Genomic DNA, 25,819 nt, shown 5'->3' with positions numbered 1-25,819 from the left:
AAAATATGATGCATTCACCGGAAAAATCCGAGAGGAAAAAGTTCAGCAACTTAAAGCAGCATTTGCCAAGCAAAGACATTTCTTTTCGGAGATTAACAAATCTAGCGAAGATTCAGTAAGAGCAAGTTTTGTGATAAGCAAAATGATCGGTAAATCATCACGGCCTTTTACAGAAGGCCTATTCGTAAAAGAATGTCTTGTGAAGGCCAGCAAAATTTTATGTCCTGATAGGAAGAAAGTTTTTGAAGGCGTAAGCTTGTCTGCCAATACAGTTGCCTGCAGGATAACGGATTTAGCAGATAATGGGCAAAAACAATTGATTCAAATGGCAAAAGACTTCGAAACATTTTCAGTTGTTCTTGACGAGAGTACGGATGCATCAGATACCGCACAGTGTGCAGTGTTCATTAGAGGTGTGGATTGTAATTTGAATATAACTGAAGAATCACTAGACTTAATGCCACTGAAGGGTCCCACAATGGGACGGGACATAGTTCAGGGACTGGAAGAGTGCATTGAAAAAGCTACGCTGCCATGGAACAAACTCGTATCTTTGGCTACGGACGGTGCACCATCAATGTGCTCTGAAAACGTTGGTGTGGTTGGATTATTGAAGACCAAACTGAACATCCTCTATATACCAGGAATTAGCTTCACCAGTATACACTGCATTTTGCACCAAGAAGCCCTGTGTAGTAAAAGTCTACAAATGAAGGAAGTTATGGATGTAGTTGTTAAACCCGTTAATTTTATAAGTGCACGAGGGCTGAATCACAGACCGTTCACTTCTTTTCTAGCAAGTATGGACAGCAAATATGGGGAACTTCTGTATCACACAAGTTAGATGGCTGAGTCCTGGAGATGTTTTGAAGCATTTTTTTGCACTTAGGCTACATCTACACTACAGGGGGGGGTCGATTTAAGATACGCAATTCGACGTATCGCAGCCGACTTACCCCGCTGTGAGGACGGCGGCAAAATCGACCTCCGCGGCTTCCCGTCGACGGCTCTTACTCCCACCTTCGCTGGTGGAGTAAGAGCGTTGATTCGGGGATCGATTGTCGCGTCCTGACGGGACGCGATAAATCGATCCCCGAGAGGTCGATTTCTACCCGCTGATTCAGGCGGGTAGTGTAGACCAGGCTTAGAGAGGAGATGGATTCCTTCATGAAAATGAAAAACAAGGAGGTTCCACAGCTTGCTGATTCCACTTTTATCTGCAACCTTGCTTTTCTAACAGATGTATCTGATCACCTGAATGCACTGAACTTGAAGCTTCAGGGTAGAAAACAGGTGATAACACAGATGTATGACAGTGTTAAGTCATTCAAAGTCAAGCTTACTTTGTGGGGGAAACAGCTGACTGCTTGCAATTTGGTCTATTTTTCGACTCTGAATTCCTTAGGAAAAGTTGAACCCAAATCCTTGAAAGAATATGCAGAGATCATTTCTAACTTACACAAACAGTTTGATGTGCGGTTTAAAGATTTCAAGGCACTTGAACCACATTTTCAACTTTTTTCCACACCATTTGCTGCGGAAATTGACAATGTTGCAGAGGAAATGCAGATGGAGTTAGTGGAGCGTTAGTGTGATATCATTTTGAAGCAGAGGTATACAGATGTTGGAATTCCAGAATTCTACCGGTTTCTTTCACAAGAAAGATTTCCCATGTTATTCTCTGCTTCCGCAAGGGCAATGTTTGGAAGTACTTATATATGTGAACAGTTTTTCTCTTCCATGAAGATTAACACATCTGTGTTAAGGTCAAGGCTCACTGATGAGATTGGTTTCCTCTCAGGATATCAAACCTAATATTGATGCTCTCGTTGATGCAAAACGCTGCCAGCTAAGTGGCCAAAAATGAAATAAGTTAATACAGTGACTTTTAATAGCATACTGTGTTACTCTTCATTTTTGACTATACTTTTGTATCGTTGTATGAAGAGGTGTCAGTGATGAGGCCCTCGGGCCAATGTACTAGTCCTCATGTGGCCCTCAAGGAACTTTGAATCCAGAGCATCAAGCCTCCCCAAGGAGCTGGCCTGGGAGACTCCTCCTCTTGGGCCATTGCTAAACTGCCAGCCCCTCCTCCGGCTGGGCCCCCACCCAATTAACCCTTTGAGGGCTCGGTTTGCTCATCCTGTCCCTGAGCTTTTGGCACTGGGCCCATCTGTGGCCGCTCTGCCCACAGTAATTCACCTCAGGTCCCATTAGTCCCCTGGGGCCGGTCGGTCAGCTCGAGTATTGGCTGTGCTCTCGGGAGGGATTTATGCAAGACTCCCTTCTGCTAAGCCCCTGGGTGACCCCCCTTGTGCACTGATGTTGGCCTGTCCCCCTGGGATTCCATTCCATATCCCGACCTGCTGTCTACAAACTCGCCAGCCAACCGCCCTGCACAGCGCAGGTCCTTCGGCCTCTTGTCCACCAGCCACATCCTCAGATCAGGGGGTCAGAGTTCATATAGTCGCTCCAGCCCTATCAGTTCAATCACGTCCTCCTTGGTCTGGGCCCCGGCCCCATTCACTCACTTGCGGGTGTATCCCCCCATCAGCGTGACCAGTTCCAGATAGGTCATCCCCTGGGTCTTCTGCACACTCCGGAACCTTTTCCTGTATGCCTCAGGGGTCAGCTCAAACTTGCGCAGCAGGGCTTGTTTGAACAGCTCATAGTCCCCTGCTTCCACCCCATCCATCTGGCTGAACATCTCTATGGCTTTGGGACCCAGTAAGGGGGTGAGATGTCGAAGTCTGTCTGCAGGGTCAACCTGGTGCACGTTGCAGGCCTTCTCAAAGGCAGTGAGGAAGGCATCTATATCATCCCCTTCCTTAAACTGAGGCAGCACTTTGATATCGGAGTTCTCTGCAGGCTTAGCCACCCTGGGCTCATCCCCACTCACCACGGTAGGGGTCTCTCTGCTTCTCAGCTCTGCCATCACCAGTTCATGCTGCCTCTGTCTTTCACAATCCTCCAGCTCCTTCTGTTTCAGCTCCACCAACGGGGAACTCGGCCGTGAAGATCCACTGCTGGTCGGGTAGGTGGATCCTGGGGTTGCCTGGCTGCTTTCAGCCCCTTCCGCGTCCCCGGTTAGGTCGGTGGCTGGGATGACCCCTGGGGCTTCCTGGCTGTTCCCAGCCTCTCTTGCGGCCCCAGCTGGGTCAGGAACCAGCTCCTTAGAGCGATCCTCCTCTTCCAACCGAGCAATCAGCTGTGCCTTGGTGAATCTTTCAATGTGCAGCCCTCTCTCTCTCTCTCTCTCTGCACTGCTCTACAAGCTCCTTCTTAAGGAGATGGTTATAGGCCATCTCCACGCTGTTTGCCAGTGGTCACAGACTCACAGGCCTGTGCTCTCTCAGGTCATGATCCCTGGGAGGAACCACTTCAGTGCGACACCCCTTCTCGGGGGTCCACTCTCTCTCAGCGTTAAGCTATAGGTTCTTCCGCCTCCTGGAACCGCACCTCTCTGAGTCTTCAGCACACCTGCTAATCCCCCTTCATTCTACTGCTCCCCAGACACTTACTGCAGTATGCTCTGTCCACGGGGTGCAGTTGATCCCACTTCTCACACCAGTTGTCACGGAGTCACCAGGTGATGCTCTGGAACTACTCCATAAGAAGCCAGTCAGGACTCTGGGGGAGCCTCCTCTCTCTGAGCAGACTGTCTCCAGGGCAAGAAGCTTCCACAGCTTCCACCTTCCTGGGTCTGACCTCGGAGCATTCAGCCTCCCCTTCCACACCGTGCGCTTCCCGCAGCGAGTCCACCTGGATAGGGCTCCTGGGGAAGCCAGAGGGCCCTGCACCCCAACTCCGCAGTCGGATGCGACTCTCAGCCAGCCGGTAAAACAGAAGGTTTATTAGTCGACAGGAACACAGTGTAGAACAGAGCTTGCTATTACAGACATCGGTGACTTTCAGCCAAGTCCTGGGCCAGACATCCTGGACTCTCCCTCTTCCAGTCCCCCCACGCAGACTGCCTGCTTGGTCACATGGTGAAATCCCCAACTATGTGGGGGAGAGAGAGGCTGCACAAAGGAGATCATGTAGAACCAATTGCGAAAGGAGCCGGTGTCCTGACTGAAACCCAGGGAACCAAGATGCACCAGATCTCCACCCCAGGAAGGGCACTGTGCTTCAGGACATCATCACTGCCTGTCTGTGGTGGCTCTGGGACTAGGGTCTGGTGACCTCTCCAACATCCATAGAGAAGCCAACTCTGTGGGGATCTGATCTATTGATGGGCATTTCTGGGGCACCTGTCACTGTCGAATCAAAAGAGAGACCATGGCTTAAGATGGCAACTTGCCTGGAAACCGAGCATTGAGGCCGGCCAGCCCGGCAGGGGCTGCAGGGATGTGGGAAGCAGGAGGCAGTGTTGCAAATCTCTCCATGTTTTCAGTGCACAGGGAGGCGAGCGTGTTAGGCGATCTGTCCGGTGCTAGCAGGACACTTCCCAGGAAGAACACCTAACACCTTTCAGCACAGGATCTCCAAGCCCTTTCTGGACATTCGTTAACCAACGGGAGCCTGCATGTGGATTTGTGCAAATGAGCTTGTGCCCTATTGCTTCCTCCTTTACAATGAAGACGGAAACGGGGTTGGTAGGAAAATAAAATCAATCCTGCTTGTTTTTCTACCTTCAGAATCTCAGGAATTCCAGTCTGGCTTTGCTCGAACCCCCTGAATGTCCCACAGCCTGGGCTCCCTCCAAGAGCTGTGTTTTAGCAAAGACGCCCTTCCTCCCCAGTGTGCACTAGGCATTGGAGTTAATTGTGTTAACAAAAACAAACTGAAAGCAAAGGCCCTGAGTCTCCTCTCACTGACACCAGTTTTACCCTGTGTAACTCCACTGAATTCAGTGCAGTTACTCCTGATTTACGCCAGTGTGAGTCAGAGGAGCCTATGGCTCGCCACATGCAAGTGGCTACTGAGCAGGCCTGGAAGCCAGTGGTCTCCTTTCTTCTCTCCTCCCCTGCTCCCACTGGATTGCGGCGGGGTGTCGGGTGAGAACCAGGAGGAAGCCAAGGGCTGAGAGGGAATGCAGCCCCGAGTGGCTTTCCGCTTGCAGAAAGTTCCAGCAGACGCAGGATCGGCGCCGAAGAGTGGGAGAGGATGGCAGGAAGGGAGGAGGAGAGACGAGAAAGGGAGGCAGAGAAAACAGAGGAGAAAGGAATGAGCAGCTTTCTCTCCTCTCCTCCCCAGTGCTGACAAACCTTGAGTTCACCTCCCTGTCCTCTACTCCAACCACCCCTAGCCGCCCTCCCCCCATGGGAGAAACGTCTCCCTATAAACAAACCCGGTTTAGTTTTAAACAGGAAGACTGTCTCCGACTCTGGACAATCTTTGCAGCAGCACGGCGCGGCCCAGGGACCTTTCTGCTGGGGCTTTGTGTGCGTGCAGTCACCGCGCAGACAGCCCTGTGCTGTGGACAGCATTGCAAGTCCCGAGTGTCTCTCGACTCGTGGACGACCTCCAGTGAGCCTTGGTCAGGCTAAACTGCAGAAAGCTGCGTTCTGCAGGGGCCGCAGGGACAGCGCAGCCACCTGCTGCATTCGCTGCCTCACAGCCCCATTGAGCTTCTCTCGCACTGGGGAGGTGTCGTCTGTATCGCTTCTGCATAGCGCCGCTCCGGGTCGGCAGAGCACAATGAGATCGTTTTGGCCGTTGGTATTCCTTGAGGGCTCCGCACCAGAGCCAGCCTTGGCGGTTTTGTGTGCCTTACAGAGCAGTTTTGTTCACTCCCCCCAGCAGTGCTGCCAACTGTGTCCGTTTTATCGGGAGTCCTGGTGTTTTTCTGAAAGCCCCAGGTGAGATGGGGAGAATCTCAGGGCTGGCCTACACTGAAAAGAGACGCCTCGCTACATCTCCCCGGGGCAGGAAAATATCCCCTCCCCCCGAAGAGCTGTAGTTAAGCAGTGGTGCCACTGTCGTGTTTTATGTGTAGCCATCAGCTCAGCTTTCATTTTGCAGAAAAAGGAAAGTTTTTCTAGCCCCCATGGTTGCAGAGAAAAGCTTGAAAACATATTTGGGGTTGGGAAGGAATTTCCCCCCAGGCCAGATTATCTGGGACCTTTGGGTGTTTTGCTCTCCCCTGCAGCGTGAAGTGTGGGTTGTTTGTTGGGATCATCGGGGTCATGATCTATATCCAGGCATTGCAGGGGCCATGGGCACTGGTGCACCTCGCTCCCTCCTGTTCTCTGCCTGTGGTAGGCAGCAGGTTAGTCTCCTGAGAGCTGTGGTACTCGGTTTACTTTCTGTTGTTGGGTCAGTGCGTGGGTGCGGGGTGGTGCTGGTGGCCTGTGAGATACAGGAGGTCAGACTGCTGATCTGATGCGCCCATCTAGCCTTGAAGTCAATGACGGGATCCCTTAAAGTCCTCAACAGCAGAAAGCTGATAGAGAACCCAACGTTGATTGTATTTTGAAATCTCATGCTTTCAAGCCCAATCTTGTGATTTTGGGGGCCAGACCCATGATTTTTGAGTCCTTGACATAGGCGCCGACTTCCCCTCTACCCGGTGGGTGCTCGACACCCCCCCTGCCCGCCCCTGACCCCACCCCTGCCCTGCCTCTTCCTGCCTCTGCACCATCCCCATTCCACCCCTTCCCCAAAGTCCCCGCCCCTTTCAGCTGTTAGGCGGCGGGACGCACTGGGAGGGAGGGGGAGGAGCGGGGACGCGGCGCGCTCGGGGAGGGGAGTGGGGGGTGCTTGGCTGCCAGTGGGTGCAGAGCACCCGCTAAGTTTTCCCCGGGGGTGCTCCAGCCCCGGAGTACCCACGGAATCGGCGCCTATGGTCCTTGGGATTGGTGATTGTGGTACAAGAAAGTCACTCCTGTGTGCCTAGGACCAGCTGGAGGACGGAGAGAGTCCACAGGATGATTCTCTGGCATCCCCCCTTGTACAAACAGGGTGGGAGGAGGCGGCTCTCTGAGTCTTGTCTCGCCAGCAGCGTCCTGCTGCAGAAGAGGTGCCCCCATGGGGTGGGGAGGTCTGGGCAGAGGCTCGAGACATCCCAAAAAGCTTTCCAGGGAAGAGTTGTCCCGACAGGCTGGGCCCCGGGGGCTGTGTGCGCTGGTGGGTTTTAGCACAGCTGTAGCACTTCACAAACGCCAAGGCTGAAATCAGGGCTGCACCTCCAGCAGGTGCAGCCTCGAAGCAGGTCGCATTAAGCCCCCTCTGTGCCCTCTCTCTTTGGGGCTGCTCTTTGTGGCCAGCAGCTCTTCTACAGCATGGCTGCCTGCCCCAGAGCTGCCTCGGGGCAGCTCTGCAACCTGAAGTTATCCGGAATCCCCAGAGGGATGTGTTATGGGGAGTCCCGGCTCTGACCTCAGCACCCCCTCTGGAATTCTCCTGCTACAACCCTCCTTCACTGTCCCTGCCCTCGGGGAGGGAGAGATGGAGTGTCGTCCCCATTTTATAGATGGGGAAACTGAGGCACAGAATGGCTAAAAGCAACATTTCCAGACGTGGTATGTAAATTCAAGCGCCTTGATCCATATCTGGGAACCTAAATAAATACAGCTGGGCTGATGTCCAGAGCAGAGCTGACCTTGCCTGGCCAACAGGGGCATTTGAGCTCGACCTTCAGTGCTAAGGCCATAAGCCTCCACTGCAGAGCAATGACAGGACAGGTGGAACTGGCAACTGTCCCACCCCAGGAGGCCTCTGGGAAATGCCCCTCCCTCCTGAGACGGGATGGGGGGACTTCTGGGGTGGCTCCATCATGCCTGCAGTGAGACAGAGAGAATGCTGAGCTATCACCTTCCTGCCTGGTGTGAACCAGGGGCCCCCTCATCTGATGTGGGTCAGAGGGGATTCTGGGATGGCGCCCTCCTGTCCGGTGTGGGGCAGAGGGGATTCTGGGATGGCGCCCTCCTGTCCGGTGTGGGGCAGAGGGGATTCTGGGATGGCGCCCTCCTGTCCACTGTGGGTCAGAGGGGATTCTGGGATGGCGCCCTCCTGTCTGGTGTGGGGCAGAGGGGATTCTGGGATGGCGCCCTCCTGTCCGGTGTGGGGCAGAGGGGATTCTGGGATGGCGCCCTCCTGTCCACTGTGGGTCAGAGGGGATTCTGGGATGGCGCCTTCCTGTCCGGTGTGGGGCAGAGGGGATTCTGGGATGGCGCCCTCCTGTCCGGTGTGGGGCAGAGGGGATTCTGGGATGGCGCCCTCCTGTCCGGTGTGGGGCAGCAGGGAACTGGGGGCTGGTACCCTCCTGTTCCGCACAGGAGAGAGGAGTTGGGGGTTACCCGTGGGCAGTTGAGTTAGGAGCAGCTGGACAAGGCGATGCTCTTGGGCGGGGGGAGGGGGAGCCAGCGGAAATGAATTCTTGCCTGACCTGGCTGTGGAGCTGAGGCGGGCGATGAGCTGTGGGAAGAGCGAAGGAAATGAGTTCCCCCAGCCTGCCTCCTCAGTGCAGCGGCACAGCAGGTGCTGCTGGGGCTGGGCCTTCTGGGCCAGTGACGACCAGCAGCACAAGGAAAGGGGGCAAAGTGGCCCATAGCTGGGGGTGGGGGAGGGTCGCTGGACCGTTTCTCACAGCAGAAGGCAAACCTGCGTGGTGGGGAGGGAGGGCATGGGGTGAGGGCAGGCGGTCTGCTTCCACGGCCACTGGAGCTGTACCCCACAGAGCCGTGGAGGGTGGAAAACAATGCTTTGTCCTTTGCGCAGCTCCCTGTGAAGTAGTGGTTATTATCCCCTTGCCAGGGGGAGGAAAGTGAGGCGAGGTGAGGTGACAGAGAGAGAACCTAGGCGTTCTGACTCCCAGTCCCCTGCTCTAACCACTAGACGAGACTGCCTTCCGGGGCGGGAACAGACCCCAGGAGTTCTGACGCCTAGTCATCTGCTCTAGCTACTAGTCCGTAGTTCCTTGTTACACTGGGGTATAACCCCAGAACTGTGATTCCCGATCCTTTGCTCTGACTCTGAGGCCACGTTCCCTTGCCCAGGTGGGAACAGAACCGTGGGGCCTCTGTCCTGGGTGCCTGCTCTGGCATGGGGAGGAGGGGGAGGAGCAGGGGCCATGGGTTAGATTCAATGAGCTGCTGTTCACAGGTGGTGCTGCGGCTCCCACTGCCCATGATGACCAGGTGTCCGGTTTTCGACAGGAACAGCCGGTCGAAAAGGGGCCCTGGCGGCTCCGGTCAGCACCGCCGACCAGGCCGTTAAAAGTGCGGTCTGCAGTGCTGCAGCGCTAAGGCAGGCTAGTCCCTACCTGCCCTGGCACCACGCTGACCCGCAGAAGCGACCAGCAGGTCCGGCTGCACCCCAAACCCCTCATCCCCGGCCCCATCCCAGAGCCCTCACCCCCCTGCACCCCAAACCCCTGCCCCAGCCCAGAGCCCCCTCCCACACCCCAACTCCCTCCCTTAATCCACAGCCCCCTCCCACACGCCGAATCCCTTGGCCCCAGCCTGGAGCCCCCTCCTGCACCCCAAACCCCTCATCCCCAGCCCCACCCCTGAGCCTGCACCCCCAGCCAGAACCTTTACCCCCTCCCACACCCCAAGCCCCTGCCCCAGCCCAGTGAAAGTGAGTGAGGGTGGGGGAGAGTGAGCCACCGAGGGAGGGGGGAATGTAGTGAGCAGGGGTGTGGACTCAGGGAAGGGGTGGGATGGAGCGGGGCCTGGCTAGGGTTTTCAGTTTTGTGCGATTAGAAAGTTGGCAGCCCGGTGCCTGCTGCTGAACTGATCGAGGATGGGGAAGAGCAGGGGGACCCGTGCTGCCCACCCAACCCCCAGGCCTAGGGGGACCCACACCCTAGCTGTCCCATAGCAAGGAAAGGCCCACACTCCAAACTGTCTCTCCCCCGGATCTAAGCAGCCATGTTTCTCTCCTGTGCTTCTCTCTGCCTCGCTGGGGCCTGCCCGACCCTTTGCTAGATCTGTGTATTGCAACTCACTGTTCCACCTCCCGCTGCAGCTGGGGGATGAGTTCTTGGTGTGGCTCCCGCCTCCCCCCACCACGCACACCTCCCCCCGCGGTAGAATGTCAGGGATAAAGCTCTGGCCCTGAGCACCTGTTGGGGGGACATTCCCAAGGTAAAAGGGCCAGGCTGAATGGCCCGTAGCTGCAGCCAGCCTTGGCTCGCAGGCAGCGGATTGTTTCAGCGGCACTAACTGGGACAGGATTGGTGGCTCGGGCAATGGGGAGCAGGAGCTGGGAGTGTGATTATTTATGGAGTGCCAGAGGTGCTTTGCACACAAGCCCACAGTCCAGTTAGATGCAGGCCAGCGGGGGGATGGCAAACTAAGATTCAGGGGGAGTGGGGGGGGAAGGGCTCCAGCCAGGGAAGGAGCATGCGCACGGTGTGCTTTGGGATGAACGTGCCCTGGTGAGAGGTTTTGTTTAGAAAAGACAATGTGCTACGATGTGATGGTCTGGGTGACGCTGCCCTGTACTGGAGACTGGTCAGCGGTGTGCCATAGGCCCGATACTGCTCCTACCTGCCGGTGCTTTTCCAGGAGCAGGAAGGGGCCTGTTTTGGAGCATGAGTATCTGAGTCTGGTCTGCTGGAAAGGCCTGGGTGGATGTGGGGTGAAGCACAGCAGTGGTGGCTAGGAATTGATGCCAGAATCATAGAAATGTCAGGCTGGAAGGGACCTGAGGTCAGCTTGTCCAGTCCCCTGTGCTGAGGCAGCGCCATTGAACCTGGCTTAGGGTAACCAGACAGCAAATGTGAAAAATCGGGACAGGGGGTGGGGGGTAATAGGAGCCTATATAAGAAAAAGACCCAAAAATCGGGACTGTCCCTATAAAATCGGGACATCTGGTCACCCTCCTGGCTCGAAGGAGCAAAGGCCCCCAGGAGGCAGAGTCTGGCTGGGGACAGGGAGGCACTGGCCAGAAGAGTTCAAGGGGGAGATGCTGATTCCCTGGTGGGTCAGTGTGTGTGTGGGGGGAGGGGGAGGTCAGTGTGTGGGGGAGGGGGAGGGGGGATCTGTGTGCGTGTGTGGGGGGGTGTCTCCTGCTGCGGGAAGGGAGATGGGCCTTTCCACTGTACAGCTGGACTTGGGAGCAGGCCTGAGGCTCGGGCACAGAGCAGCTGAGGAGGGACTGGGCTGCTGGCAGGAATCATGGGCTAGGCCTGTGAGGGTCTCTAAAGCCTGTGTCAGACCCCAGCAGTGCCCTGGGTGTGAATGGGATTGGCCCCTCCCCCCTGCTGAGCACCCCCCCCCCCCGGAGTGGGCCAGAGAGACTTGGGGATGGGGCATCAAGCAGGGGTTTAACCCCCAATTGCTGGGGCACTTCAGCTCTCCCAGCTGGGTGCATGAGGAGAAGTGGGAGCCCCGTCCCTGAGGCTGAGCGGGGGAGGCCCTCCCTGCACAGCTCTGGATTGGAGACCAGCTTGAGATCACATTGCCCCCCCGGTCCCAGCTCCTTCCCAGGCCGCGAGCCCCGGAACAGCCTCCCGCTCCCCCAGCAGTCTCTGCCTGCCAGCCTGAGAGGCACGTCGCTCTCCTCGCCTGTTCTCAGGGTCTCTGCCTGGAGTCAGGGATGCTGGATGCTGGGGGCGGGCTGCCAGCCATCTCCGGGCCTGCGCTGCCCCCTGGCGGCCATGAGCGGGGCTCTCGGGTGAGGAAGGCTGGGATAAAGCAAGATAGACTCCCTGGGCCAAATCTATCCCTGGAGTAAAGCCATCCATCCCCATGACACCAGTGCCCCTGATGGGCTCAGCCGTCAGCTCCCCACGGGTTTTGAGGCTCTGGAGACCTCCTACCCCAGTCAGGGGGTTGGTTCCTGACATGGCTACATGAGAGGATTTGCACTGACTGGCTTACAGTAGGGAGCAGGTGAGACAGTCCTGATCCTCCTCCTGTGCCCCAGCCCCTGAATGCCAGGCTCTTTGCAGCAGATTTCAGGGGCCTTGCCAGTGAAGGCTACCGTGAGAATGGGACGGGTTCTGGACTCAAGTGTCAGGGTGCTCCCAGCCCAGCCCAGCCCATGGCCTTAGTCACTAAACCCCGCAAAGCCAGAGCCTCCCTGCTGCTTTTGTATGATGTGTGTCCTGTGTGCTGATTCAGCAAAGCGGGGCTGCACCCAGAGAGCTCTGCAGCTGGACAGCCCAATCCGGGAGGGGGGTGTCCCTGCACCGAGTCTCTTCCAGCTGGAAAGGAAAATCCAGCTCCGGTACTTGTATTCCCCCCCCCCCCCCCCCCGATTCCCATCTGACTCTAGTGCACTCTGCCTTGATCCGCAAAAAGAACAGGAGTACTTGTGGCACCTTAGAGACTACGCAAAAGAATAAATGGACACAAATCTGACATCAGGAATCATAACATTCAAAAACCAGTGGGAGAACACTTCAACCTCTCTGGCCACTCAGCGACCAGGGCCGGCTCCAGGCACCAGCCTGGCAAGCAGGTGCTTGGGGCAGCCGCTCCAGAGAGGGGTGGCAAGTCCAGCTATTCAGCGGCAATTCGGCGGACGGTCCCTCACTCCCGCTGGGAGCAAAGGACCTCCCACCGAATTGCCGCCGCAGATCGCGATCGCGGCTTTTTTTTTTTTTTTTGGCTGCTTGGGGCGGCCAAAACCCTGGAGCCGGCCCTGTCAGTGACAGACTTAAAGGTGGCAATTTTGCAACAGAAAAGCTTCAAAAACAGACTCCAAGGAGAAACTGCTGAACTAGATACCGTCAATTTAGGCTTGAATAGAGCCTGGGAATGGCTGAGCCATTACACACATTGAATCTATTTCCCCATGTTAAGTATCCTCACACCTTCTTATCAACTGTCTGAAATGGGCCATCTTGATTATCACTACAAAAGTTTTTTTTCTCCTGCTGATAATAGCTCATCTTAATTAATTAGCCTCTTCCAGTTGGTAGGGGAACTCCCACCTTTTCATGCTCTCTGTATGTGTAAATATCTCCTCACTATATGTTCCATTCTATGCATCCGATGAAGTGGGCTGTAGCCCACGAAAGCTTATGCTCCAATCAATGTGTTAGTCTCTCAGATGCCACAAGGACTCCTGTTCTTTTCGCGGATACAGAATCTGCCTTGGTCGTGCCGCACTTGGGCCAGCCACATGGAAATCCTGCTCTGGACTCTGCTGTCCCCTCCCCACAGGAACGGACTGTGGCTGTAGCACTTTCCCCTGGGTGCACGTGCTGCCCCCCGGCTTGCAGCCATAGTGCCAGGCTGGTGCCCAGGTGCAAGGGGCTGCGCTGTGGTTCAGTGACGATGCTCCGATGACAGGGCTTTTCTCTCCCTGCAGGAGCCACAAGAGACATCGGCTCGGCACTGACCCGGATGTGCATGCGGCACCGCAGCATCGAGGCCAAGCTGAGGCAGTTCACCAAGTAAGTCTGCTGGGCACCGGTGACATGAGTTTCCCAGCCGCAGCCTCCCCGCCCTAAGGATGAAGGAAGTAGCAGTAAGTCTCTTCACACTGCGACAGGCACCCAGACAGCTTTGTCCCGCCCAGGGCCTGATCCACGGCGGTGCTGAGCCCCCAGTACAGTCCTTGGGTGCAGCTGGGAGCTCCGCATTTCTGAGGTGACTTGGGCCCCATCTGTAAAGGTATTTAGGGGCTGCCCTGCTCAGCACTGCAAGGCCAGCGCCTGGGTCTGCAAAGGTATTTTAGCCACCTCGTTCTCAGCGGCCTCTTTAACCGGGCTCGCTCTGGTGTCTCCTTGGCGCAGCGCCCTGATGGAGAGTCTCGTCAACCCCCTGCAGGACAGGATTGAGGACTGGAAGAAAACGGCCAACCAACTGGACAAGGACCATGCGAAAGGTAAAGCCCAGGTGACAGGCGGGGGGATTGGCTATTCTCCAGGGGATAGTGGGGGGCACGCCCTATCCACCGCGGGGAATGCACTGTGCCCGGGGGGGGAGGGGGCCACACCGTATCCACTGGGGGGGGGTGCACCGTGCCCGGGGGAGAGGAGGCACGCCCTATCCACCACGGGGAATGCACCGTGCCCGGGGGGGAGGGGGCACGCCCTATCCACCGGGGGGGGGGGGGGATGCACCGTGCCCGGGGGGAGGGGGCACGCCCTATCAACTGGGATGGATGCACTGTGCCCGGGGGGGGAGGGGGCACGCCCTATCCACCGGGGGACGCTGTCCCTAGGGGATGGGGGAGAACGCGCAGTGCCTGAGGGAGCGGAGGGGGCAGCAGAGCCCTGAACAGGAAGTGGGGGGGATGCCTGTTAGGGATGTAAAAGGTTAACCCCCCTTAACCGTTAACCCCGGGCTCGCCAGCCAGAACGGGCTCAGCCGCACCGGCCCTGGCAGGATCGGCCCCAGCCATTGAACCAGTTAGCCGTTTAAACGACCTACTTTAATCGTTTAAACAGTTAACTTTTAAAACGGTATTTACATCCCTAATGCCGGTACCCGGGGGAGGAACACGCTAGGCTCGGGGGAGGGTCTCGCTGTCTATCTGAGGATGGGGGCGGGGGCAGGAAGCTGCAGTAACAGGGGCGGGGAATGTCCTGTGCTCAGGGAGGTGGGGGCCGTGGGGCAATGTGTCATACCCTCCACTGAGCATAGTGCCTCCCTGCGCAAGGCCGGCCGTGGGGGGGAGACAGACTGCACCCTGGGAGGAGAGCTTCAGGGGGACCAGACTGGAGGGGAGGGGCATGGGGGGAACTATGCTGCAATGAGGGGAGGAGCTTGAGGTGGGGCCCATGTAGCAACAGGGGGAGGGGGGACCACGCCGTGCCTGGGAGGGGAGTGGGGGACCATGCCGTGCCTGGGAGGGGCGAGGGGGGACCACGCCGTGCCTGGGAGGGCAGTGGAGGGGCAGGAGGGGGGACCACGCCGTGCCTGGGAGGGGAGTGGGGGACCACACCATGCCTGGGAGGTGAGAGGGGGACCACGCCATGCCTGGGAGGGGAGTGAGGGACCATGCCGTGCCTGGGAGGGGAGGGGCGAGGGGGGACCACGCCGTGCCTGGGAGGGGAGGGCAGTGGAGGGGCGGGAGGGGGGACCACGCCGTGCCTGGGAGGGGCGAGGGGGGAACCATGCCGTGCCTGGGAGGGGAGGGGGGACCCCACGCTGTGCCTGGGAGGGGAGTGAGGGACCACGCCGTGCCTGGGAGGGGAGGGGCGAGGGGGGACCACGCCGTGCCTGGGAGGGGAGGGCAGTGGAGGGGCGGGAGGGGGGACCACACCATGCCTGGGAGGTGAGAGGGGGACCACGCCATGCCTGGGAGGGGAGTGAGGGACCATGCCGTGCCTGGGAGGGGAGGGGCGAGGGGGGACCACGCCGTGCCTGGGAGGGGAGGGCAGTGGAGGGGCGGGAGTGGGGACCACGCCGTGCCTGGGAGGGGCGAGGGGGGAACCATGCCGTGCCTGGGAGGGGAGGGGGGACCCCACGCTGTGCCTGGGAGAGGCGGGTTAGGGGAGTGTCCTGGGTCGGGGCAGGAGGAATCGTGGGCCGGCTGGGCGGAGGGGGCCGGTGTCCCCGCCTGGCGGCCATGACACATCTCCTGGTCTGTTCTGTGTCCTCAGAGTACAAGCGAGCCCGCCACGAGATCAAGAAGAAATCCTCTGACACGCTGAAGCTGCAGAAGAAGGCCCGCAAAGGTAAGAGCCCTGCCTGACCCCCCAGTGCCCATGCCAGGGAGGGCAGCTTGCCCCCCCCATGAGCTATGGGCCTGCCCCCTTGTGGGGGTCTCATCTGCTTTCACACCCAAGCAAGGCTGGGCTGGGTCAGGTGTGGCTGGAGAGGCCCTGGTGCCCCATGGCTCTAGGGGTCACTGTGCTTGAGACCTCCCCTGAGGCCGGGGGCTCTGACGGGGAGGAAGTAGTCAGGCCCCCTGTTCACGGTCTCCCCTCCAAGGCAGGACAGAGACCCCAGTGCCACCTGGGCATCCTGGCTCAGGGTTGAGCGTACAAGCGAGCTCCTCGTCCTGCTAGCCACGTTCCAGCTCTGCCTCCCTCGGTTCCCTCCGCAGCTTGAGCTGGGACTAGGATTCTTCTTCCCCCTGCTGCCCCCAGGGTCACGGTATGTGTGCTGTGAAGCAGCCAGTCTGCTCCGCCCCAGAGTTGGCTGCATTCTGTTGTAGCTCACAGGGCAGTGGGGAGATTTAATTAACAAATGCTGCTGCCATTTGTGCTCCTGGGGCAGAGGGTAGCAGACCAGCCTAGTTCTTCACCTCTAGGTGTTGGGAAGATGGCTTTGATGCTGACAGTCGGGATCCATCTTGGGGGGTTTGTGGGGCTCAGTGACAAGGTTCAGTGGGTGAACAAGCCTGCTGCATTCACCGCGCCCTGTGGCCATGACCCCAGCAGTCTCTGCCCCTGGATCCCACCCGAGGACTCCTGCGGTGGAGATGGCCATGGGGAGCAGGCCGCGCTGGGAGGGTTCCAGGTGGGCCGAGAAGGGCAGGGAGCGGAGGCGGCTCAGGCGCTGGGGATCCGGCTGGCACCGATGAGCACTGCTTGCGAGGGAGTTCAGGCTGGGGAGTCCCAGCCAGGCACTCGCAGGGCACTGCATGAGGACGTTGTCAGAAGAATTTTGGGCATGACAGAGCATTGCTCAGCACAGGTTTGATAGCAGATCAGTGGTACGCAGGCTCGGTGGAGATGGGGACCCCGTGGGGCACCGACCCCCAGTTGGGGCCTGTGGCCTTACTGCAATGATAAGAACAAACAGCGCCCCTAAAACACCCTCTCCAAAGGCTCCCTGCAGGGAACCCTCCCTTTGTCCGACTGCCCTTATCCCCAGGCACCCAGGGGTGGGGGTGGATCACACAGTCCAGCCACTCCCCCCAGCTCCCTTCAATTCCTCACGCTCCAACCCAACACACAAGGAGTTAACACCCCCCCCACGCAGGATGGGGGCATGCAGGGGGCCCACACGTGTCTGAGCCCTGTGTGGGAAGAGGGTGACTGACCTGCCGGCCCTGGGGGGGTGGAGGGGGCAGAGTGTCCGTACATCAGCCTGTCTTTCACACATTCTCTCTCTGTCTCTCTCTCCTCTCTCCTCCCTTCCACATCCTTCCTCCTGTAGAGCTACTTGGTAAGTCAATCGGTGCGAGCCAGCTCCCTCCTGCTCCCCCAGCCCTCCCTTGTGACCTGCGCTTCATTTATCTCCGTCTCCCCTCTGGCTGAGCTCAAAATGAAACGAACCCGAGTCAGACTGCACTGGTCCAGGCAGCTGCCATACCCAGGCCTTCCCTGCCTGCCTGCCTGCCTGCCTTTCTGGGCCGGTGCCCCCTTGCTGTGGGTGGGCATGGAGCTCCAGGCCAGGCTAGCTTCGCCCCATATGGGTGGCTGCAGCAAGGCACGTGCCGTGTGCTTGCTCCAGAGTCTCGTCCAGGGGGTGGCCCAGGTGTTCAGCTCTGGTTCCCGGGCAGCGGGGTGGCCCCTTCTGTCCTGTGGCACCTCCGCCGTGCTGAGCTTGTTCTGCCCCCCATGTGCTGTCAGCTGCAATGGTGCCATGCCTGGGTTCTAGCTGAGAGCTGGGAGATCTCGGGGAATCCCCGTCTCCACCCCCAAAGGCTGCGGGGAGGAAGTGCCCCGCTCATGTGCAGGCGAGGAACAGCGCTCACCGAGAGCAAGGTCCCCCGCATGCCCCAGCCTCTGGAGTCCTGCCCCCTGTGCTGGCTACAGCCCCATCCGCGGGTACGTCCCTCTTCCAGCTGAGCAGGCCTGACGTCCCTGTGGCGCATTGGAAACGCGAGGATATGGCAGCCCCTCTAGGGGGTCAGAGCCCCCATCTACACCCAGCAAGCATGGGTTTCATATCAAGCCCTCCCGCCCCGGCTTTCTCCTCTCTCTCTCTCTGCCCTGTTCCTTCAGGGTTCGCATGCTGTAAGCCATGTGGTGAATGCTGAGATTTCCCTGCCGGAGGCCCAGATCCCTCCTGGAGAGTGACACGGATTTCCAGCCCCAGTTGGGCCTGTGGGAAGCCATTTCCCCTTGCTCTGCACTCCAGCTCCCATCTGGCTCTGTCCCTGGTGCCTGCTGCCCACTAGCAGGGTCTCTGATTGCTGCCTCCTCCCACCCTCGCTGGGCTTTTGATGTCTAGGAGGCAGGAGTTTTCCCAGAGTAACCCTTCCAGTGACACCTGACCTGTGGTGCTTGTGCCAGCTGGACTGGCTTGTGAGTCCCTCCCGCTGGCCTGTCTCTGAACCGTTGTGTGTCAGAGAACTCCCAGCCAGGGGTCTGTTCCGGGATCCCCACTCCCACTGCCCAGGCCAGCTCTTCACTCCGGCCATTGTGCCCACGTTCCCGCGGCTTGGCTCTGGGCTTTGGGGCTGGCCAGATAGGAAATTCAGACTGGGATCCAGGTCCAGGTTCCAAACTGCCACAGACTGGGCCAGGGGGCTGATTCGTACCCTCTCTCCTGTGCCCAGGCAGCCCTCTCTGGCACTCTGCCTGCTGCCTGGTACCCCTTTGTGCAGCGCGGTCTCAGCACTCACCCACCGCAAGTTTGGGTCTCTCCACCTCCTGGCCTGATTAGCCTCTTGACTGTCATCCTGGGAACTCCTCGTGTCACCATCTTTCTCCTCCGTTCCCCTGGCCTTTCTGCCTGCCAAGCCTCTCGGTCGTCCGGCTTTACCTTCTCTGCATGGGAATCGCTGGGGGGCGGTGGCTTGTTGGAACTCCATGGAGTTCATATCCTCATGTCCCCAACGCCGCCCTGGGCCCCCTCACATCAGGGACTGGGGGATCCCATGCGCAGGAGGGAGCCCCACGTCCAGTGCTCAGCCTGGCCTGCTTGGATCAGGCCTTTGAGCGGGGGTCGGTCATTTCCACAGGCTGCCCCGACAGAGTGAAGCTGGGGGAGATGCCATCTGCTCTGTTTCATGCAGGTGGCACCATGGCCCCTAAGCAGGGAAGCTGGGGGCCCCGCCAACCTAAAGCGCTCACTCCTCGGCTCCTCTTCGCTTTGCTTGCTCTGTCCATGCATGTGTGTTTCATCTTCCCACCATGGACTAACGCCTGGGCACTCCTGCGCCCACTGCATGGGTCACATTCTGCCCCCGTTGGACGAACTGATTCACCCAAACCTCTCAGCTCTCCATAGTCCACTGGCTTGTGCCTTCCTCCAGCCACAAGATGAGCAAATTCCTCCCCGGTGCAACTCCAGGGCTTTGGTGGGGCTGCCCCAGGGATGAATTTAGACCCATGTTGTTAAATGTGATGTTGGGGGGGATGGGGAGGGATCCAGCAAGGGAAACTCCTGCAAGGTGAGTGTGAAACTGCCATGGACTGGGGAGGGTTGGGGTGGGGGCTAGGAGGAGAGCCAGCGTGCCAGGTTATGACACTGGTCCGGGTGCGATGTCCAGCTGGACAAAGCAGGGCTCTGCATCTGCCATCCTGAAGCAAAACCCCTGGGTTGGTTGGGTAGGGCTGGAGCCTGACGTGGAGGCCAGACCACCCAGGTGAGGATGGGGCTTTCTGCCGCATGACCCAGCCTCTGGGTCAGCTCGACCGACCCCTGCCGGGGCCCACACAGAGAGAGGTTCAGAGCGCTGAGCTGGCGAAGGCAGCTGGGATTCTAGTCAGCCGCTGCCTCTGCTGTGGAATCCACAACAGAAAGAAGCCAGTGGAGGGGCTCACGGAGACTGGAGATCTCTGAACCCAGCAGATGGAGAGAGCACCTTTCCCTGTCCTGCGGGTCTTTTATAGCACTGTAGCTAGGAACAGGCTGAGCGACGTCCTTCCCTGGGGCAGTTGGCACATGGCCTGTCGTGTCTGTTGTGGTGGACGATTAGCCCCGGAGCTAACTCGCAGCCTCGTGGTTTGGGCAGAAGGCCTCCTCCGTAGGCCTCGGGAAGGACTCCAGAGCTGTATTGCCCCATGGGGATCCTGAGCAAAGCCAGCCACTGGCTTTTTTCTGTGCCGATTCCCCTTACGTGGCCAGACGTGGCATCCCTCAGGGAGCCCAGAGCATCCCAGCAGAGGGGGTTCTCACAGCAGGCTGTGTCTCAGGAGAGCCCTTGACATGCTGGCAGGAGGCTTGTTGGCGTTACGTTACTTTCCGGTCCTCGAGGGACTTTCCCACAAGTGACCTGGCGCTGGGGGTTCAGCGGGCCTGGGACTGCATGGCGGCCACCTGCAGTGGGGGAGCTCATAAGCTGTAATCGTCAGCAGTCCGGTAGCAGTCGCCCTAAACGCTCTGCGAGATGCTGTGCTGGCGGCTGCTCGGGTGAAATTCTGCAGTGTTTTGCCCAGGGCTGACATCCCCCACTGCCTGCCTCAGTTTCACAGCAGCAGAGCATGGAAGAGGGACAGTCTCTGGAAGGCAGCAGGTTTGGGACCAGTGAGTGGAGAGGGGATGATGTCTCCGTGTCTTTGTCTCCTTGCAGGGAAGGGGGACCTACAGCCCCAGCTGGACAGTGCTCTCCAAGACGTCAATGACATGTACCTCCTTATGGAAGAGACTGAGAAGCAGGCTGTCCGCAAGGCCCTCATTGAGGAGCGGGGCCGCTTCTGCACCTTCATCACCTTCTTGCAGCCAGTGGTGGTAAGTGCCGCTGCCCCAGGCCCTTCTGGGGAGGGGTGTGTTAGAGCTCAGCGGGCTGGTTTTCAAATCAACCAGCCAAGCAAGCCAGAAGCCAACCAGCTCCTGCTCCTGCTCTGGATCCCCCAACAGCCACTTCCCCACTGCCCCCAACTGTCTCCCCAGCAACAAACCCTCTCGCAAGCGTGGAGGAACCTGCAGTCTCATCCTAGAGGCGCGAGGAGGCAGGCTTCTGTGTCTCTACGGCATCCCTCCCAACAGGATGTGGTGCCACACAGGTTTGGCCTGTCCTGCCCTCCGTAGAGGGAGACGGAGAGGCAGCCAAGCCAGACCCTCTGCGCTGCTCAGTTTAGGGGGGACCCTCAAATGGGGGTCTCAGGGAAAACTGCCCTTCAACCAGGATAGGGTCTTTGGGGGTCAAAGTGGGAGAGTCCCGTGAAAGCTGGGACCGTTGGGAGGTGTAAGCTAAGGTTAGGGTGACCAGCTAGCACGTGTGAAAAATTGGGTTGGGGGGGGCATTAAAGATGCTAGGAGACGTTTCACAAGAATAGGGAAGTTAGTTACAACCTGCCCTCTAGAATTCCCCAGGGCCTTTAGCGTGAACCAGACGTGTTCTTCTTTTCCCTTCTTGTCCCTATGCTGCTGCGCGGTGCTGCCGGCCCCATTACAGCAGCTGCTGGCATTGTTCTCCCCCCGAGCTGGCTGCATTTCCTCGGTGGGTGATAGACGTGCCCTCCCAGTACGAGGTGCTGGCCTTTCTCCGATTGCCGGGAACCACGCATGGCAGTGGCTGATACTGATCAGTTTTATTGTCCCATGTAACGGATTAGAACATACAGTACGTTCTGGCTGTGTTGGATGTATGGTGACTGATGGCTAGAACTCCGTCCCCGGCTGCAGAGCTCCGAGGCGAAATGCCAAGGAGGGGTTGACATTAGTCCCTCCCCAGGGTAAAGGTCACAGGGAACCAGGTTGAGGATTTCATGGAGCTGTGCTGCCAGGAGGGTTCTTGTGGCAGGGGACAGGACACTTGCTCCATGGAATGGCTGGGAATTTGCCAGGCACAGCCCTCAGTGCTCCAGCTGGTCCCACTTCACTCAGGGGCTGGTGCAGTGGCAGGTTCCAGTTAAATCCCCCACTGATGTAAATCAACGCCCCTCCCTTGGCTTTGTGGAGTGGGGCTGGGATCCGGATTCTCTCTACTTCGCTGGGGGTTTGCTAATTAGGGGCTGATGAGCTCCTCTGGCTGCCCCACCTCTCTGATGCTGGGTCTTGCAGGCGTTCTGCTTGGGGGGCTGGCAGAACAGTCAGGGCCAGCCAGCTGGCAGGCAGAGCGGGTTTCACACACGCCCCATAAGCCACTGCTGACTTGGAGGAAGCCAAGCAGGGCAGGAAGGGAAGGGGAAAGCCCTGGTTCCCACGGCACCGACTGCTGATGCTTCCTCCTCCTGCTGCTCAGACTGGAGAGATCACCATGCTGGGAGAGATCACTCACCTGCAGGGCATCATGGAGGACCTGGTGGTGCTGACCGCAGAACCGCACAAACTGCCCCCTGCCAGCGAGCAGGTGAGGGGCGCAGGGACTGGTGCGGGGGGGTGGGAGGGAGTGCATGGGTGGGGGATGGGAATGTTTGGGGGGGAATATTTCCGGGAGGAGAGACAGCAGCGTGTCCACTGGCAGCAGAAACAGCCGGCCGCGACAGCGCTAACCCAGATGTCCATCGAGGGTCTTGCTGGAGGGAGGGGAGGGGAACAGAAGCACTTAGTTATAAATCAGCAGTTTCATCGATTCATAGATGCCAAGACCAGAAGGGACCATTGCAATCACCTAGCCCAGTAGTTCCCAAACTTTAACAACCCGCGAACCCCTTTCACGAAAATATCAAATCTCACAAACCCCCTCCTAAAAATGACTATTTCCAGGGATTTTCTCCCTTACCTGAGCATAAATTATAGAAGCAGTGATCTTGGAAATAATTTTTTTTTACACGCTTATTACACACTATTTATTATTACATTATTATTTATGAATACAGTATTAATTTTATTACATTATGAAAATGGCAATACTCTTCCAAGATTTCATTTTGTAGCTCATATCACGTCGATTAAGCCTCTTACATGTTTCATCAAGGAGTACCAGACGTGAAACAGCAGGAAGGTATTTAAGATGCCAACTTAATTAAAGAGTTCCTCCCACAAGCATTCGGGTCTTGAGCAGTCCAGGAAAACAACGCACAACTACAACAAAGCTTAAACCTGTTCTGCCAGGAAGTCATGGTCACGGGGCTTGGGCTGCCAGCCCCCGCATCTGGGGTTCCTAGGGACGGCTCTGTCCGCCATGACAGAATTTTTTCGGAGAACCCCCTGATACATTTCGCAAACCCCAGTTTGAGAACCACTGACTTAGCCTGACTGTGACGTTCCCCTGGTGTTATCTGGACTGGTGATCTGCTAGATCACTCCAATCATTGACTCTGGGAGCCAGTCTTACCCTGCTCTGCTGTGAGAACCCCACTCCTGGGCTGTTCACCCTCAGCCATGTAAGCTGCTCCCAGCTACGTGAGTGAGCACTTTTGGCCAGCCGCTGCTTGGCTTGTGCAACCGAATGACACTAGCCAATAGCTCCGGTCCCAGACACAATCCTAGGAACCTCCATCTTGCAGTGTCCAGTTATGGACGCTGGACGCTGCAAGCTTATATGAGCTCGTCAATTTAACAAAGAAATTGATATGTACCAGGCTTGTTATCCCAAGGGGAGTCTCTGACACACTTCAAACCAAACGCACTGCTTCAGGTAGAATAAACAGACAGATTTATTAACCACAAAAGATAGATTTTAAGTGATTATAAGTCAAAGCACAACAAGTCAGATTTGGTCAAATGAAATAAAAGCAAAACGCATTCTAAGCTGATCTTAACACTTTCAATGCCCATACAAACTTAGATGCTTCTCACCACAGGCTGCCTGGTTGCCCTTCAGCCAGGCTCTCCCCTTTGATCAGCGCTTCAGTCGCTTGGTGGTGGTGGTGTCTGTAGATGGAGATGGAAGAGAGAGGAAGAGCCTGGCAAACGTCTCTCCCTTTTATCATGTCCTTTCTTCCCTCTTGTCTTTGCCCACCCCCCCCCCACCCCCGGGTCAGGTGAGCATTACCTCATCGCAGTCCCAAACTGACCAGAGGAAGGGGGGTGACTCCCTCGAGAGTCCAACAGATCCTTTGTTGCTGTCTAGGCTAGTGTCCTTTGTTCCTGTGAGGCTGGGCTGGGTTTGTCCCATACATGCCCTGATGAGGTGTGAACTGCCCCTCTGCTCCTGGAGAGTTTTGCCTGGGCTTGTTTTAAGCCATGAGGACACATTTTCAGCCTCATAACTACATACATGAAATTACAACCTATAACATCACTATAACAACAATGCTCAGTGCATCATGAGCCTTCCGAAGACACCGACATGACCAACTTTGCATTGGATACCGCACAATCATATTATAAGGATGAACATGGGGTGCAGGGTATTCCCCCGAGATGCAGAGTGTCACACTGACCTCCTGCATGGAAGGGGCCAGAGGCCGGCCCCACAGTCATTCCCAGAGTGGAGCTTTGAGAGAAACAGCCCATCTGGACTGACAAGGGGCCAGTGATGGAGACTCCACGTGACCCTTGGGAAGTTGCTCTCGTGACTAATTACCTGTTAGACCTTTAATGCCATATTTCCAGGCTCAGTTTGTCTAGTTTCAACTTCCAGTCATTGGATCATGTGAGGCCTTTCCCTGCTAGCCGAAGAGCCCAGTATTCCATAGTTATTCCCCATGGCGGTACTTACAGACAGTGAGCAAGTCGCCCCTTCGCCTGCTCTTTGATAAGCTACAATGCTAACGTGGCCTGGCTCCTTCCTCCTGCAGGTGATCAAAGACCTGAAAGGCTCTGACTACAGCTGGTCCTACCAGACTCCTCCATCCTCCCCCAGCAGCTCTGGCTCCCGCAAGTCCAGCATGTGCAGGTATGTACGGACTGTAGCAGGGGACCTCACAAACACGCTTGGGATTGGGGCGAAGGAGTTTCTGCTTTAATACTCACAACCTCATTGTATAAGTGTGAGAGTGCTCAGCTGGTAACGCCGAATACGTGGCCTGAGCTCAGCTCCTCAGGCACATGGAGAAGTGTCCCCAAGACTCCCTGTGGATCAGATGCTAATTGATCATTAAAGCTTTGCACTGAGGGTTAGCATAGATCAGTATCTGTGGCATGGGGCTTAATCCTCCATCAGATGAACTGCTTTTCACACTCCTGCTTTTCGGGCCCAGACCATGCTTGTGTAACCCCAGAGGAGTTGCTTACGTGAGAATCTTACTACTCAGTAATGCTTAATATGAAGGGCCCCCGGTGGAGGGAGGATTTGTGGAACACATGGGGTCACAGAATGGTTACAAAGTGAATTGAACTGTCCATCTCTTCTCTCCCTCCTGGAGTGTGTGATTGGACCTGACTCACACACCTGAAAAGTCCCTAGGCTTGGAGCCTTTATCAGAAGTACTAGGGTCAGGCCCCATGTATTCCACCATTCTGTGGGCTAGGAATTTCCCTGGAATTCACCCTTTGCCACCAGATTGGGATCCAGAATCTCAGCTGTCTTAAAAGTGACTGTTTCTAGCCCTGGTGGTTGCAAAGAAAAGCTTGAAAACATGACCGAAGTGTCACCCATTCAGAGATGTTTGCTGACAGCCTGAAGCGATAGCTCTGCCAGGTGTGAACCGGACCCATCAGCTGGCCCTGGCCCCTGTGCCGGGGGAAACCTGAAAATATGGGGGCAGCCTACAATAAATGGAACTGAATTCCCAGTCAGCCTCCCCGGGGCTCCCGGACACGCAACGTCTTACTCATCTTATACTTAACGCAATGAAAACCTGCATTTTAAAACGTGTCTGACGTGGCTGCAGGATTTCCCCTGTGGCGCTGCAGAATGTAGAGTGGCGAGTGTGAGAGGCTTGCCAGCGGTGATCCCTGATCCTGCAGCTTTTGGGGCCAGTGCTGGTCATGTACTGGAGTGGAGCCCAGCGGGGGGAGGGATAGCTCAGTGGTTTGAGCATTGGCCTGCTAAACTCAGGGTTGTGAGTTCAATTCTTGAGGGGGTGATTTAGGGATTTGGGGATTGGTCCTGCTTTGAGCAGGGGGTTGGACTAGATGACCTCTTGAGGTCCCTTCCAACCCTGATATTTTATGATCACAGAAGCACCAGCACACACTAAGGGAGTGTTCACGGGTTGCTGAGGAGGAGATGAAGTCTCCTGGGCCCATAGCACCCCTGCCAGTTTGCACAGATACTTTGCATGTGCTTTAAGAGAGTCTTCAGCCATGGGTGTGTCCCTCTGCCTCAGTTTCCCCGTCTGTAAGCGTGGGGG

General features: G+C 57.2%; 1 protein-coding gene across 1 annotated transcript in view; it reads left to right on the top strand.

Annotated features, from left to right (window-relative positions):
* The window catches only part of MTSS2 (MTSS I-BAR domain containing 2), an 84,781-nt gene that overhangs the window by 45,696 nt on the left and 13,266 nt on the right, over positions 1–25,819 (top strand). The window contains exons 4-10 of the mRNA XM_065416343.1: positions 13,213–13,297; positions 13,640–13,731; positions 15,455–15,529; positions 16,959–16,967; positions 20,266–20,423; positions 21,880–21,987; positions 24,323–24,420. Of these exons, the coding sequence (XP_065272415.1) occupies positions 13,213–13,297; positions 13,640–13,731; positions 15,455–15,529; positions 16,959–16,967; positions 20,266–20,423; positions 21,880–21,987; positions 24,323–24,420 (625 nt within the window). The remainder of the gene's footprint in view (positions 1–13,212; positions 13,298–13,639; positions 13,732–15,454; positions 15,530–16,958; positions 16,968–20,265; positions 20,424–21,879; positions 21,988–24,322; positions 24,421–25,819) is intronic.

This window comes from Emys orbicularis, chromosome 14 (assembly GCF_028017835.1).
Source record: "Emys orbicularis isolate rEmyOrb1 chromosome 14, rEmyOrb1.hap1, whole genome shotgun sequence".
In the NCBI taxonomy this organism is placed as follows: domain Eukaryota; kingdom Metazoa; phylum Chordata; order Testudines; family Emydidae; genus Emys; species Emys orbicularis.
This window is presented reverse-complemented; position numbering and strand designations above follow the sequence as displayed.